Here is a 12,652-nt window from a genome sequence, read left to right on the forward strand (position 1 = left end):
TATACCTTCTCCCAAATCCTGGGCAATAAGCTAGGTGTGGCTAGGAACTTGGTTCTGAGAGTGAGTCTGCGCCTCATTTTCCTCATCTGTAAAATGGGGATAGTGCTTGTGCCTATCTCAGAGAATTGTTGAGGGATGAGATGAGTTCGTACGGATTAAAACACCCTAGAACAGAGCCAGGTAGGGAATAAAAGCCGTCTTTTGTGAGCAGGGGGAAAAGAGGGTGGTTGAGGACACACAGTTCTGCCCTGGGTTTCTGGCTTTGGTGACGAAGGTTTGGGCAGAGCGATGAGAGGTATCCCAAGCCAGCTTCTCTGGGCATGCCGTCCCTCGGGTCCCAGGACTTCCGACTTGGGTGTGCCTGAGGAGAATGTGCTCATGCCCTTGTTACATTCAGGGTGTAACCACGGAGAAGCCCTGATGGGTGACCAATAGAGGGTACCTCACTGGGTATCCCACAGGCTGCTCAGATACCCTTGGCCTCCTCATGTCCCCCTGGCCCAGGGATGCCAAGGCTCAGATGTAAGGAAGCATGCCCAAGGTTAGACCTGACCCAGTTTTCTCTGCCCCAGGGCTGGAACTCTGTTCCCAAGCTATCTGGCCAGCTGGGGAGATCCTCCCAATGGCTAGGGTAGACCAAGGGATGCTGCACAGATGAAGGGATTTTAGGCACAGCGAGAGGACAAATATTGAAGTATAATACCTCTGAGTCTTGCTCTGTTGTCCACCCTGCCTCCAGCTGTTCTGGACAAACAGGACAAGGGGAGTTTTTCTGGGGCACTGGCCTGGCTGGGAGCCAAAGGAGCCAGTCTGAGAACCTGGCAAGTCAATCCTTACCTGGCCCCAGCCTCTCCTCCCCTGTTAAATGGGATGAGCAGTTCTCGGCAGAGGCTGTTGAGTGTGGCATGTAGCACAGTGCGGGCACGGGACAGGATAAACTCTTCCGATGTCCCCAGGCTAAGCTTCCCATCCCTTCCCCCTTTCCTTGTGGAGGCAAGGCTTCCTCGGCTCAAGGCCCCAGAGACAGCCAGGAGCTGTCTTCCCCTTCGGTGCTGCTGACTCAGCCCTTTTCTGGTGGGGAGGGTGGCTCCCCTTGGCTCCTTCCCTCTGCAGCCCTGGCTCAGTGCCCTGGGAATGCTGCCTGGGGCAGGGCCACGTAGAGGGCATGGCCAGTGTGGACTTGGAGTTTTCTCAGCGGCCATAGCCCTTCAATCTGCTTCCTTTGGGGCCCCCTTGGGCCCCTAAATAGACCTGGGGTGGGGGGTGCTCCACGTGGGCTGGGGAGGTGAAAGCAGCACAAAGCTAGAAGCTGGGAGAGTCTGACTCTCATTCCAGCTTGGACTCCAGTTGGCTGTGACCTTGAGCCAAAGCCCTGGGTCTTTCCTGGGTCACAGAGTTTTTCTGGTCAGATTAAGTAATGGAGTTAGGTCATCTGGAAGAGTCCTTCCAGGCCTGGTATTCTGCCGGTTGATGATCCCCCAAGCTGATAGAAAACCTGAGGCCCCCAGAGAGGAGAGCCGGTGAAGGACACACAGCCCAGGGGCTGTTCTCTCCTCCGTACTCTCGGGGTCTGGGGTTTGCAGAAGCCCCAGACAGAAATCCATCCCCCTGGGGTCTCTCCATTTCTGTACCTCCTGAGGACAGTCATGTCACCACCTCCCTCTTCCTTCTTTGCCCCTCAGCAATGACCAGGCGTGTTCACGGAACTCCAGTGGGGTGGGGAGCCCTTCCTTCCAGTGGGGTTGTGGTCCTTCATTAGCTGCGTGACCCTGGGAAAGCCCAAGGCTGGAGTGGGCAATGGGAGCATCTTCAGGGACCAAAAGCCCCTGCAAAGCTGAGGCCCAGCCGAGGTGGAGAGTCCTCAACAAATGCAGAATTTGAGGGGGGCGACGTGGGAGGGTCATCTGAGACTGCCTGGGCATGGGGTTCAGTGACCCCAGAGGCTACAGCCCAACGGGAGGAAGGCTGAGCAGGGCCCCCGCCCAGGCCCAGGGGCACACTCCATGGGCTGCCCTCCTTCCAACTTCTTGGGGGTCATTTCCATGGGGGCAGGGTTGGCCCTCAAAGACCAAGGGGATGGGGGATTTCCAGGCAAAGGAGGGGGATTCCAGTGTCCATCAGGGATGGGGGTGGTGAGCTGGCCACTACCCTTACCTAATGCCCCTTACCTAATGCCAGAGGGGGTGGTAACTGCTCACTGACTCACAGAACAGGTATGCTGTGCCTGGGGCAATGGGGCTGGGGACTGGAGTTCTGCAGGGAACCAGAGGTCAAGGGATTGGCCCTGTCATGTGCTGGTGGGTGGCATGTCAGGATTTGAATCTGAGGATGCACATGACTGGTGCCTGTGCTCCCTCCACTCTGGACCCGGCTCCCCTCCTCCATGGCTCATGGCTCGGAGCAAACAGGCCAATCCCACCCCTACCCAGGATTCCAGCACTGTCTCCCCTTCCTGAGCATCCTGGGGGGCTCCTGCCTAGTCCTTCCCCTGGCCTTGATTTTCCAGCCTGCGCATCAAGGGGCTTCACTCAGGCCCCTCCCGGCTCCAACTCTGTTGAGCCCCTGAATCAAACTAGACCCCACCGGACTGCCAAAGAGTTAAGCAAAGGAAATTCCCGGCTCCCTAGGCTCCTTTTATCTCCACAGATCCCAGAGGCTGGAGAGGAGCGGGCAGGGAGGAGGGGAAGCGGGAAGCCAGCTCAGCCTGCTCCCTCCGCCTTCCCTCCGCCTTCCCTCCGCCTTCCCTCCGCCTCCCTCCCTCCCTTCCTCCCTCCCTCTTCAGCTTGCTTGCTTGGCCTGGGGGTCCGGGCCAGCAACAAGCAGACATGGTCCAAGGAGCCAGAGGCTGCCCAGAGGCTGGGGGTCTGTGAGCCGCTGTGGAGGCCATGGGATACAGGGTGAGTGATGAAAAGTTCTGTAACTCCCTCCAGCAGTGCCCCAGGGGCTGGGGTCAGAATTCCCCTCCTCCTTCCTGTCTTCCTGGGCACCTCTTGGGTTCTGCTCTCTCCCTCTGTCCCTGGCCAGCCCCTCTCCTTCTCCTGCTGAGATCTCAGCTCCCCCACCCCCAGGAAGGTTGCCCCAAAGCTCCAGCTATTCCTTGCCCCTGCCTGGACATTCACCAGCTCAACCCAGCAGGCCCGGCTCCCTCCCTCCCCAGAGGGCTCACAGCTCCTGAGTGGAGGCAGCAGGGACCCCCAGATCCACCCTCTGCCCTCCATGACATGGTCCCCCACGCTTGATCCCTGCCAGGCCCCCTCCCCCAGGGCCAGTCAGCGATCACGGCTCTGGTTATTATTACTCTTGTTCAAGGCTGCTTTGCCTCCTACTTCCTGCTTCCCAGGTTACAGTTCTGTGTCTCAGAGCCTTTTGACTCCCATCTGGCCTGGGCCAACAGAAACATCACCAACCACACCAGTTCTCTGGGAGAGACTGTTCTTCCCAGCTGTGCAGGCACTGGAAGAGGTCTGTTGGTTGCAGAAGGAACACGTTGCTCTATTCGATTTGCTTGTTACTGAAGTGTAATTGACATACGATGTTAGTTTCAGGCATAGATGACTACATCCTAGTCATTTGGCAATTCTATACATTACTCAGAGCTCACCCCGATGAGTAGAGTCACCCTACAGTGTTATTGCAATGTTGTGATGGTCTTTTCTTGCTGTCCGCCTCCCCCGCTCTTTTTTTCAGAGTCTTTTACAAGTCAGGCACTTTGCCTGCATTGGATCCTCCAAATAACCTGGGAGGCAGGTGGAGGTTTCTTCTCCTTTTAAGTGTCAAGGAATGGGAAGCCCAGAGAGGTTAAGACCCTAGCCCGGAGGTCACACAACTTGTAAACTATCCTGGGACCTCAGGTCCAGCTGTAAGGCCTTGCCTTTCTGCAGAAAGTCACATCTATGACCAGGAGAAAAAGGGGATTTCTGCTCTTCTCAAAAATCACTGGGATGTGACATTGATAAATACAAGATGCGGATGATAATCTTGGACAGAGATGAGGTTGATCTCTGTCTGAGAAGCTGATCTGCCTGATTGAGCAGAGCCGGGAAACCAGAGCAAGGGGGAGCTTGACAATGGTCACCTCTGGGAGACGGGTGGTGTCTCTGGGGACCGCCTGCCCATCCACTGGCTGCTGCTATGCAGCCCCCAGAGTGGGTTGGGGGCGGGGGCGCTTCCTGCTCTTAAAAACCCATCTCTTACCTCCGTGCTCAGTGGAGATAGAATAGCATTTAAAAATAATAATAATTTTACCTTCTCTACATGTATTAACCACAAAAAAAATATTTTTGAATCGTACTAAATGTTAAAGGAGAGAGAAAAGGAAATAAACAAAGAAAACGCCAGAAGTGTAAAAACCAGTCTGGTTTCAAGAGCTGAGTTTCTGATCCTGCGATAAAGTGCCAGCCCCCAAACACTGCTACCACCTCAAAGGCTCTCTGCCTGGCTTCCTGCCCACCCAGCCCCAGCCTGTCCCCAGTGTCTGCTGTCCCGGCCACTTCCTGCCCCTCTCTTGGAACCCTGGATCCTCTCTTGGCCAAGGCCAAAGACTGATCTTTCATAAACCCTTGGGCACCTCTGAGCCTTTTGAAGTTTCCAGACCTCCTAATCCTGCTCCCTAATTCCAATTTGCCCCCTTGGCAGCTGATTGGTAGATCTAGGATGATTGACGCAGCCATCTTCCAATGAATTAACTCTGGAGCCTTCCCTGCAGGGCTTCTGTGTAGGGTTGTGTGGGTTGTTGACTGTGCAAAGGTGCTGAGAAGGGAGGTGGGCTGACACCAGCCCTTGCCAAGCTACAAGCCCTCAGTGTTGCAGTCTTTCCAAAAATGACTTCTTTTCTTTATTTGTTTCTAACGCGTCCATCCAGCGAGGCACCTCCTTTTGCCTCGCACCCAGGCACAGTCTAGGCTCAGGTCGCCTGCAGCCCGCTGTTCTGCGTGTCTCCTCCTATACTTTCAAAGACACAGCAGCAGCAGCAGAGCGCCGTGCATTTTCTCTGCAACAGAGGTTGCTTCCTGAGACCGCTAGAAGAAATGAACTTTCTGGCCCCTTTCTTGGGGCCATGGTGCTGCTGTGTCAGACCCTGGGCCCAGCCATGTGTCCCTCTCCTGAAGAACAAGCCTACCAGATCTTTTGTGTTTGTCGATGCTGCTGGGGTGGCTGGGCGGGTGGGGGGCTTTTCCGCGCCCACCTCAGCAGGAGGCCTCCAGGGACCCTTGTCTGTTCCTGGCATGGCTTCCTAGAGGGGTTGCCTTCCCAGGCCCACAGGTGCTAGAACCCTCCATACCCTGGGGGGGCTTCCAGGGACTCAGCCTACAGGCTCCTGCGTTGCCTCCAGCCTCTTCGTGACCTTGGAGAAGCTGCTTCTCTGGGCGGGCCTCAGTCTCCCGTCTGTGAAATGGGGGCACGATCACTCTCTCCCTGAGTCAGGTCAGGCAGGGAGGTGCTGTGCTGGCAGCTTCCAGGCCAGGTATCTGCGCAGTGTAGATGTTCAGTTAAATGGTGTTTCTGCCCCTCCTTCCTTGCTCCAGGTTGCCATGGCGTTAGCCGCCCAGGGCCTCCTCTGCATGGTGCTTCTGTTCCCTCTCTTGGTGCTTGGGGTCCCCACTGAGGAGCCCACCTCTCGGGAAGCCGTGGCCTCCCGTCCCCGTGGGTACTGTCGCCGGTGCTGTGACTCTGAGGACCCCCTCACCCTTGCTGATGAAGCAGATATGTCCTCGGCCTCTCCATCTGCCCTTCTGTACGTGCTGCCTGAGGTCAGGCCCTACATCAACATCACCATCCTGAAGGGTGAGTGCCCACACGTGGCCCAGGCTAGCCGGGAGTGGGGGTGGGGGGTGGGGGGATGTGGGGGTCCCTTCCAGGGCTGGGAGGTGAGGTGGATGGAGCAGGAAAAACCAGGAGGGAAGATAGTCCCAGACCCCTTCTTTCATTCATACATTTACTGAGCACCTACTATGTGCCAGGACCGTTCTGAATTCTGAGGACAGAGCATGAATAAACCAGACAGGGACGCCTCCTACCACAGAGCCTCCATCCTAATCGGGGAGGCAGACAGTGAGCAATAAATATATTGCCCAAGTTAGTGAGACACAATGTTCGATGGTGATAAATGCTAAGGCAGTGGCGAGGCAGAGCAGGGAAGGGGCCTCAGGGGGATAGGCTGCATACTACATGGGGGTGGTCAGTGTAGTTTCAAAGAGAAGGTGAGGGAGAAGCCATGTGGGTATCCAGGGAAGAGTATTCCAAGGTGAACAGCAGGTGCAAAGGCCCTGGGGCAGGGGTGGGTCTGGTGTGTTTAAGGAGCAGGGGACCAGAGAAGGAGCTGAAGTTGGAGGTGAAGCAGGGGCCAGATCAGACTTGGGCTTCCCCTCTGAGAGATGGGCAGCAGGGGAGGGCTCAAGCACAGGGACCTGACCCCACTTAGGTTTCAAATGGATCCCTCTAGTGTCGCATGGAGACTAGCCAGCAGGGGACCAGGGTGGAAGCAGGGAGACCTGTGGGCAACCGCTGGGGCGTCCAGGTCAGAGCTGGCTCGCTGTCCTCTAGAATCAGGAAGAGGCTTCTGCTGTTGGGGGCTGCGGGCAGCTGGGGCTGGGGCCAGGCCCCAGACCCCCTTCCCCTCTCCCTGCGCTGACAACTGCCCCCAGAGCTTAGGAGATGGGGAAACTGAGCCCGTGACCAGGGAGGAGCTGTGCTAGGAGCACACAGCTGTCAGGAGCGGAGCTGGGGTCTGTCCCAAGGTCTCCAGAGGGTCAGGGTTCGGCTGACCTCTGAGACCCTCTGGCCCTTAGATTTCGGGGGGTGAGGTCGCCTCCCTTCCTCCAGCTCCGTGTCCCCGAGGCCTGCAGGGCCCCTGCCTGAGACCCAAACTGCCTGCCGAACTGGCTGCTGGAGGTGCCTCCCCCACACTGCCCAGGTCAAGGACATTCCTGGGCCAGGCTCAGCTGTCTGCCCAGGGGGCTGGATGCTTGGCTATTTCGCTGGAAGGTGCCTGGCTGGCGTCAGGACTCCTGGTCCCAGCCCCGCTGCTCGGCAGCCCTGTGCCCTGTGGGTCAGGCTCGCCCCTCCCTCCCCGGCTTGCTGCCTCAAGTGTAAAAAGGAGAAGGAACCCCTCTCCTAAAGCCCCCCTTTGCCCCCTCCCTCCCTCGGGGCCGGGGCACAGCAGTGGTCCGCAAGCCGTAAAGTGCTGTGCACACGACCAGACCGGTCTCCACGGAGGCTGTTGAGCCAAAGCTGTGCAGAGCTGTGGACCCCCTTCTCCCCGTGTCCCTCAGGGCGCCTTCTCCTCAGGGCTGGGTCCCCCTCCACTCTTCCAGCAATGTTTTCATGGTCATAGGAGACCCTGGGAAAACACGAGGCCGTGCCGGGCTCTCCAAGGGGAGTGGCTGATGGCGTGATTTCAGGCGCTGTGATGGGCAGTGGGGTCAGTCAGGTGCCTTGAGATGCAGGCGGTCACCTGCTTCTCCTGAGTTCAGGGTCAGCTGGAACAGAGGCTGGGCAGAGGCGTACGTGCCTGAGGCTCAGGTTAGATGTTGACAGGCCCCAGAGCAGGTGGGGGCAGGCTGAGACTTGCTGGGTGGTTACAGGGCACTGTCCCTAGGACGTGTTGTTGAGGGCCCAGGAACACCCCTGCAAGGTGGACGTGATCCAAGATGACCAAGACCCTGCCCAGGAAACGCCCCAGTGGGACATCATCCCAGCCAGGGGCTGCCTGGCTCCTAACCGGGGCTTTTCCCTTCCCCCTGCATTGCCCCCGCAGTCTGGCTGGGTGTGGTGACTCTCGGGTTGGGGCCTGGCCTCCCAGGGATCCTATCACTCCTTCACTGGAGGGGGAGGGGAAGAGGCAGGCGGAAGACAGACTGTCCTGAGTCTTGCGTTTCCTGCTTCCCCTGAGCTGTGTGACCCTGGGCGAGTCCCTTGACTTTCCTGGGAGCGGAGTTGCTCATGGAATCCTCTTTAGAGGGGCATTCAGCGAGGTGACAGCCGACATGCAGTAGGGGCTCAGTAAACTTGGGCTCCTTCTCTGGCCTCCTTCCGGTGTCTTCTGCAAACACACAGAGGTACTCCCTTGGTGCAGGCCTGGGCGCCTGCCCTAACTTTCCCCTTCTTGTCCCTACAGGTGACAAAGGAGACCGAGGCCTGCTGGGCAGCCCCGGGAAGCTGGGCAGGGAGGGTCCCCAGGGGGAGCGCGGCCCGCAGGGCGCCAAGGGCGCCAAGGGGCAGGCAGGCAGCCCCGGGGGCCCGTGCCGGATGCGCTTCTCCGCCTTCTCCGTGGGCCGCAAGACGGCCCTGCACAGCAGCGAGGATTTCCAGACGCTGCTCTTCGACACCGTCTTCGTGAACCCTGACGGCCACTTCAACCTGGCCACCGGCCACTTTGTCGCCCCCCTGAGCGGCCTCTACTTCTTCAGCCTCAACGTCCACAGCTGGAACTTCAAGGAGACGTACGTGCACATCATGCACAACGAGCAGGCGGCCGTCATCCTGTACGCGCAGCCCAGCGACCGCAGCATCATGCAGAGTCAGAGCGTGATGCTGGCCCTGGGGCCCGGGGACCGCGTCTGGGTGCGGCTCTTCAAGCGCGAGCGCGAGAACGCCATCTACAGCGACGACGTGGACACCTACATCACCTTCAGCGGCCACCTCATCAAGCCTGAGGAGGACTAGCACCTCTGGCAGGGGTGCAGGTGGGGGGCTCTGCAGGGGGGCAGGGTGGGGGCAGGTCCCTCTTCTTCGAGGCCTCAGTTTTCCCCTCCGTAAAGTGGGCCCCCAGGACCTGGCATTCCGGGTGGTCTTTCTCTTCTTTCTTCCCTCCATCACCCCTTTCTTTCCTCTCTTGGACCTAGTTTAAGAAGCCCTCTGACCTAAACATTCTAGAATGTTCCCAGCTTTTTAGACCAGCACTTCCCAGATTGACTATGCATTTGCATGACTTGGGGACTGTGCTAAAACGCAGATTCTGATTCTGATTCTGATTCTGACTCCGGAGTGGGCCCACGATTCTGCATGTCTCATAAGGTCCTGAGTGATGTTGATGGTGCTGGTCTATGGGCCCCGCTTGAGTCACCGGATTCTAGAACTTTCACCTTCAGATACCTTCTGAATATTCGGGAATCCTCCAAACCTTCTAGACTTTTCCCAACCTCCTTCAGGTCTCTCATTCCTCTGGGGCTCCCCCTCCTCTGTTCCTTTGCCCCCTCCCCTTCTCTCCTGTGGGCACCCTCCCATGTAGCTGCTGTTCACTTATTCATTCATCAAACATGCACTCTGAACCAGGCTTGGGGAAATCTGGGGTGAATTGGACACAGGCCTTGCCCTTGGTGAGTGCCTGTCCAGCCACGGTGAGGAGACACAGGATCCCACAACCAGACCCAGATAAATGCCTGTGGCCCTTGTCACACGGGTCTGGATCTGGGCAGCACCGTGGTGCCTCATTACCCACAGCTCCCCAAGGCTGGTGGAGTATGGTCTATGCTCTTTCTTGCCACTCCTTTCCTCTCTGCCAATGCCCTTCATCAAAGGAAACCCCAGAAAGGCTTTGGTCAGGCCAAGGGTGCTTTGAGGGAGGGCCCAGGGGCTCGGGGTGTTTTGAGGTAAAGGGGGCCCTTGGGTCAGGGAGCCCAGAGCCACAGCTCATACAACTGTACGGTCACCTGCAAGGCTCCTTCCTCACCCTATCGGCGCCCCCTCCCGAAGGTGCCTGCCTCCCAGGTGCTCGCCTACCCTCTTTGGCCCCTCTCACCAGCCCAGTCAGTGTCCCTGGCTTTTCCAGGCTCGGTTAAGGTGCTGAGGCCCTGGTGGACATCTCCTGCCCAGCAGAGCCTCCTCTGGCCCGGTGCTGCCTTCACAAATGCCACCGGGCAGTGGGCCAGGCTTTGGACCCCTCAGCAAGCCTAGGGAACTGAATTGGGCGAGACCGAGGTCAATTAGGGACGTCAGGGCTTCTGTCCTTTCTCCCTCCCCCAGGGTGGGGCAGCATGGCCGAGTCCAGCCTTCCTCTCTCTCCCTCCTCTCCAGGCGGCCTGAACCTCTCTCCAGGGGCGAGACGGCCCCCGCCCATTGGTGCTCACGCAGACCCCGGGGCAGAGGTGGCCCCGGCCGTGATCTCTGGTGCTCGCTCGTAGCCGATGGGTCCATGGCTACGTGCCTGGGGGCTGGCAGCAGGACGTGACCAGGTGCCTTCGAGGCTGATGCTGTACAGCCACCCCCAGCCTGACTCCACCCCTGCCCTGCTTGTCCACAGTGATTAAAGTCCGTGTGTCTCGTTGGCAGTTCAGGCTGGTTCTTTCCACTTGGCTCCCCCCAGGGCAGCCTGTCCTGGTTTGGCCGGCACCCCGTTGGGAGGTCGGGAGACTGAGGCAGCCCAGGGCACCTCTCCATGTGCTAGACTGGGCCCCTCTGTCACTCACCAGCCAGTGCGCCTGGGAGGCAGTGGAACCCGCCCCATCATGCCCTGGCTGTGGCCTCCGGCAAGTCTCCACACATCTGAGCCTCAGTTTCCTCGTCTGGAAAATGGGGACGAAGATAACCTACTTCGTGTCGTGACCATGAGGATCAGCAGAGAGGCTGCCCCGTGAGGACCACATTTATCCTTTGACCCACACGTGTTGAGCACCTACTGTATGCTGGGGAGCATCACCCTCAAGTGCCGAGCAAAGCCCCACAGCCCCTCCTGGGGGATTCTGTCTCACTGTCCGTATTTAACACTGACGAGAGCACTGTCGGCCATTCTCTGGGGGGAAACACACACGTCATTCTATAGTGGACAGGCTCGGCGTGTTCTGACGCCAAGCCAGTGCTGTGGCCACTCACCTAAGTGTATTTACCTCTGAAGTTCCCCCCAGGGGCTCCCCTCACAGGCTGGACGGGGCCACCCTGCGCCTCCCCACGGCTGTGCTAGACAGCTTCCTAGGTGCTGTGTGTGATCTGTACCGGAGGAACGGCCCTGGACTCAGCACGGCCCGGTGGCCCACGCAGGCAGGGACAGACGCAAGTCTTCGTGTCTTTGCGACCCATAGGGTCACGGAAGGAGTTACCCACGATACCTGAACTTCCTGTGGCGCTCACCCAAGAGACTCCTAACAGGTCTGAGGCCACTCACCGGGAGGCGATCCGAGGGCGCGCTTTCCGCCCAGGTTCCGTCCACACGCCATCGGCCATCGGCCTAGCCAGCACTCCCTCTCTGCGCCCCCAGTGGTAACGGTTGCCCCCAGTGCCAGGACCCCTTGTCACGGTCCCATCATGAGGACAAGTGGCTTTGCTGATTCATAAAGGCTTTTACTTATTTATTCTTTTCCTGGCAGCAAAGCTTTTGAAACTCCTTGCCCAGCACCCGCAGGAGGATTGAGGTTTGTTCTTTGTAAACTGAGGCCAAAGGTCCCAGGCACGTTTGGGCCACACGAGTTCAGGGCTCCCAGAGAGCAGCTCTTCCACTGTCTCAGTGGACTTGCTACAGACACTGCTTCTCGCCGTGGTTCAGAGTGGCCTCTGACATCTGCCTGGGCCAGGTTGTCCCACAGGAGCCCAGTTCCTGGCTTGGTGGCTTATCTCTGATGGGTGGTGAAAGCCCTTGGATCCTTGTGATGGGGACCCTCCCGGAAGGCAAGGTCTTGGAAAACTGGAGGCCCCCAAGCCTGCTGCCAGGAATGGGGGGGGGCACTGTGCCCCAGGAGATCTGGAATGTTTAGTCCTGGTGACTCCAGCTAGCCTGTGTGGTTACCTCCTCACCCTGGGGCGATCCCTCTCGGTTACATATTTGGAAAAGAATATTTCCCTCTGAAATGGTAGTGAACCAGGAAGGGAAGAGGAGGGGCAGGAGGAGAAGAGGCTCGTGAAATGGAAAACAGACTAGAGTAGGAATCAGGGGACCTCACCTCCACTTGGCCGTTGCTCGGTCAGGTGGCATGGTGGGGGAGGGGATGCAGGGGATATTGGGGGGGAATGGTGGTCAGACGGGGATCTGAGTCAAAACTAGGGGCAGGGCTGAGGCAGGCGGCTGAGCCTGGCTGTGTTCCTGGGGGGCCGGCTACCTGGATGAGTGGCCTGGGTCCATCACATGGGCTTGGGTAGGGCGTGTCTGGAGGTCACATGGGAGGTCCTTTCTCTGTTGCGCTGGAGTATGGGGAAGAGCATAGAGAATTCTAGAGAGGGTGATATAGGAAAGCTTCTTAGGGGAGGGGGCATTTGAGCAGGGCCTTGCAGGATGACTAGGAGTTTGAAAGACATAGGGTGTGGGGGAAAAGGGACAGCGGGGTACAAGAGGGGGCCGTGGGCCTGTGCGGTCTATGTTCTGGGCCCTTGGAGAGGGAAGCATGCCATGGAAATGTTAGGAAAGACGGGAGAGACAGAGCAGGACGGGATTTAAGGCTGGAAAGGGAGGGAGGGGCCAAGGCATATAAGGCCTCGGATGTCTGCCTTAGTCTGGACTTGACCTCCCACGTGCTGGGGAGTTGCTGGAGGGTTCTGAGCAGCGTGGTCACTGGTTAGAGCTACCTAAGGGGACGGGCTGCTCTCGTGGCCAGGTGGAGCATGGATCGTGCAGGGTGAGCCTGGAGGCAGCCAGAGGTGCTGTGGTCAGGACAAGACACGGTGGGACCGAGGATGCCATCCTGTGGGACAGGGCCATATTCCCACTGGACTTCAAAGGAGGCAAGAG

The 12,652-nt window shown here is 58.4% G+C and overlaps 1 protein-coding gene across 1 annotated transcript; it reads left to right on the plus strand.

The window, feature by feature from the left end:
- Positions 1–2,768: 2,768 nt before the first annotated feature.
- C1QTNF6 (C1q and TNF related 6) lies at positions 2,769–10,268 on the plus strand. The gene is made up of 4 exons (XM_029953908.1): positions 2,769–2,897; positions 5,526–5,784; positions 8,117–8,684; positions 10,015–10,268. The coding sequence occupies exons 1-3, from the start codon at positions 2,886–2,888 to the stop codon at positions 8,662–8,664; spliced, it is 819 nt and encodes a 272-aa protein (XP_029809768.1). The 5' UTR covers positions 2,769–2,885; the 3' UTR covers positions 8,665–8,684; positions 10,015–10,268.
- Positions 10,269–12,652: the final 2,384 nt, after the last annotated feature.

Source organism: Suricata suricatta, chromosome 10 (assembly GCF_006229205.1).
Source record: "Suricata suricatta isolate VVHF042 chromosome 10, meerkat_22Aug2017_6uvM2_HiC, whole genome shotgun sequence".
Classification (NCBI taxonomy): Eukaryota; Metazoa; Chordata; class Mammalia; order Carnivora; family Herpestidae; genus Suricata; species Suricata suricatta.

What these genes read in the sequence shown, in the direction of transcription:
- C1QTNF6 (XM_029953908.1), top strand. An exon ending in CAACATCACCATCCTGAAGG is followed by an intron (nt 5,785 to 8,116) that starts GTGAGTGCCCAC and finishes TTGTCCCTACAG; the next exon opens with GTGACAAAGGAGACCGAGGC.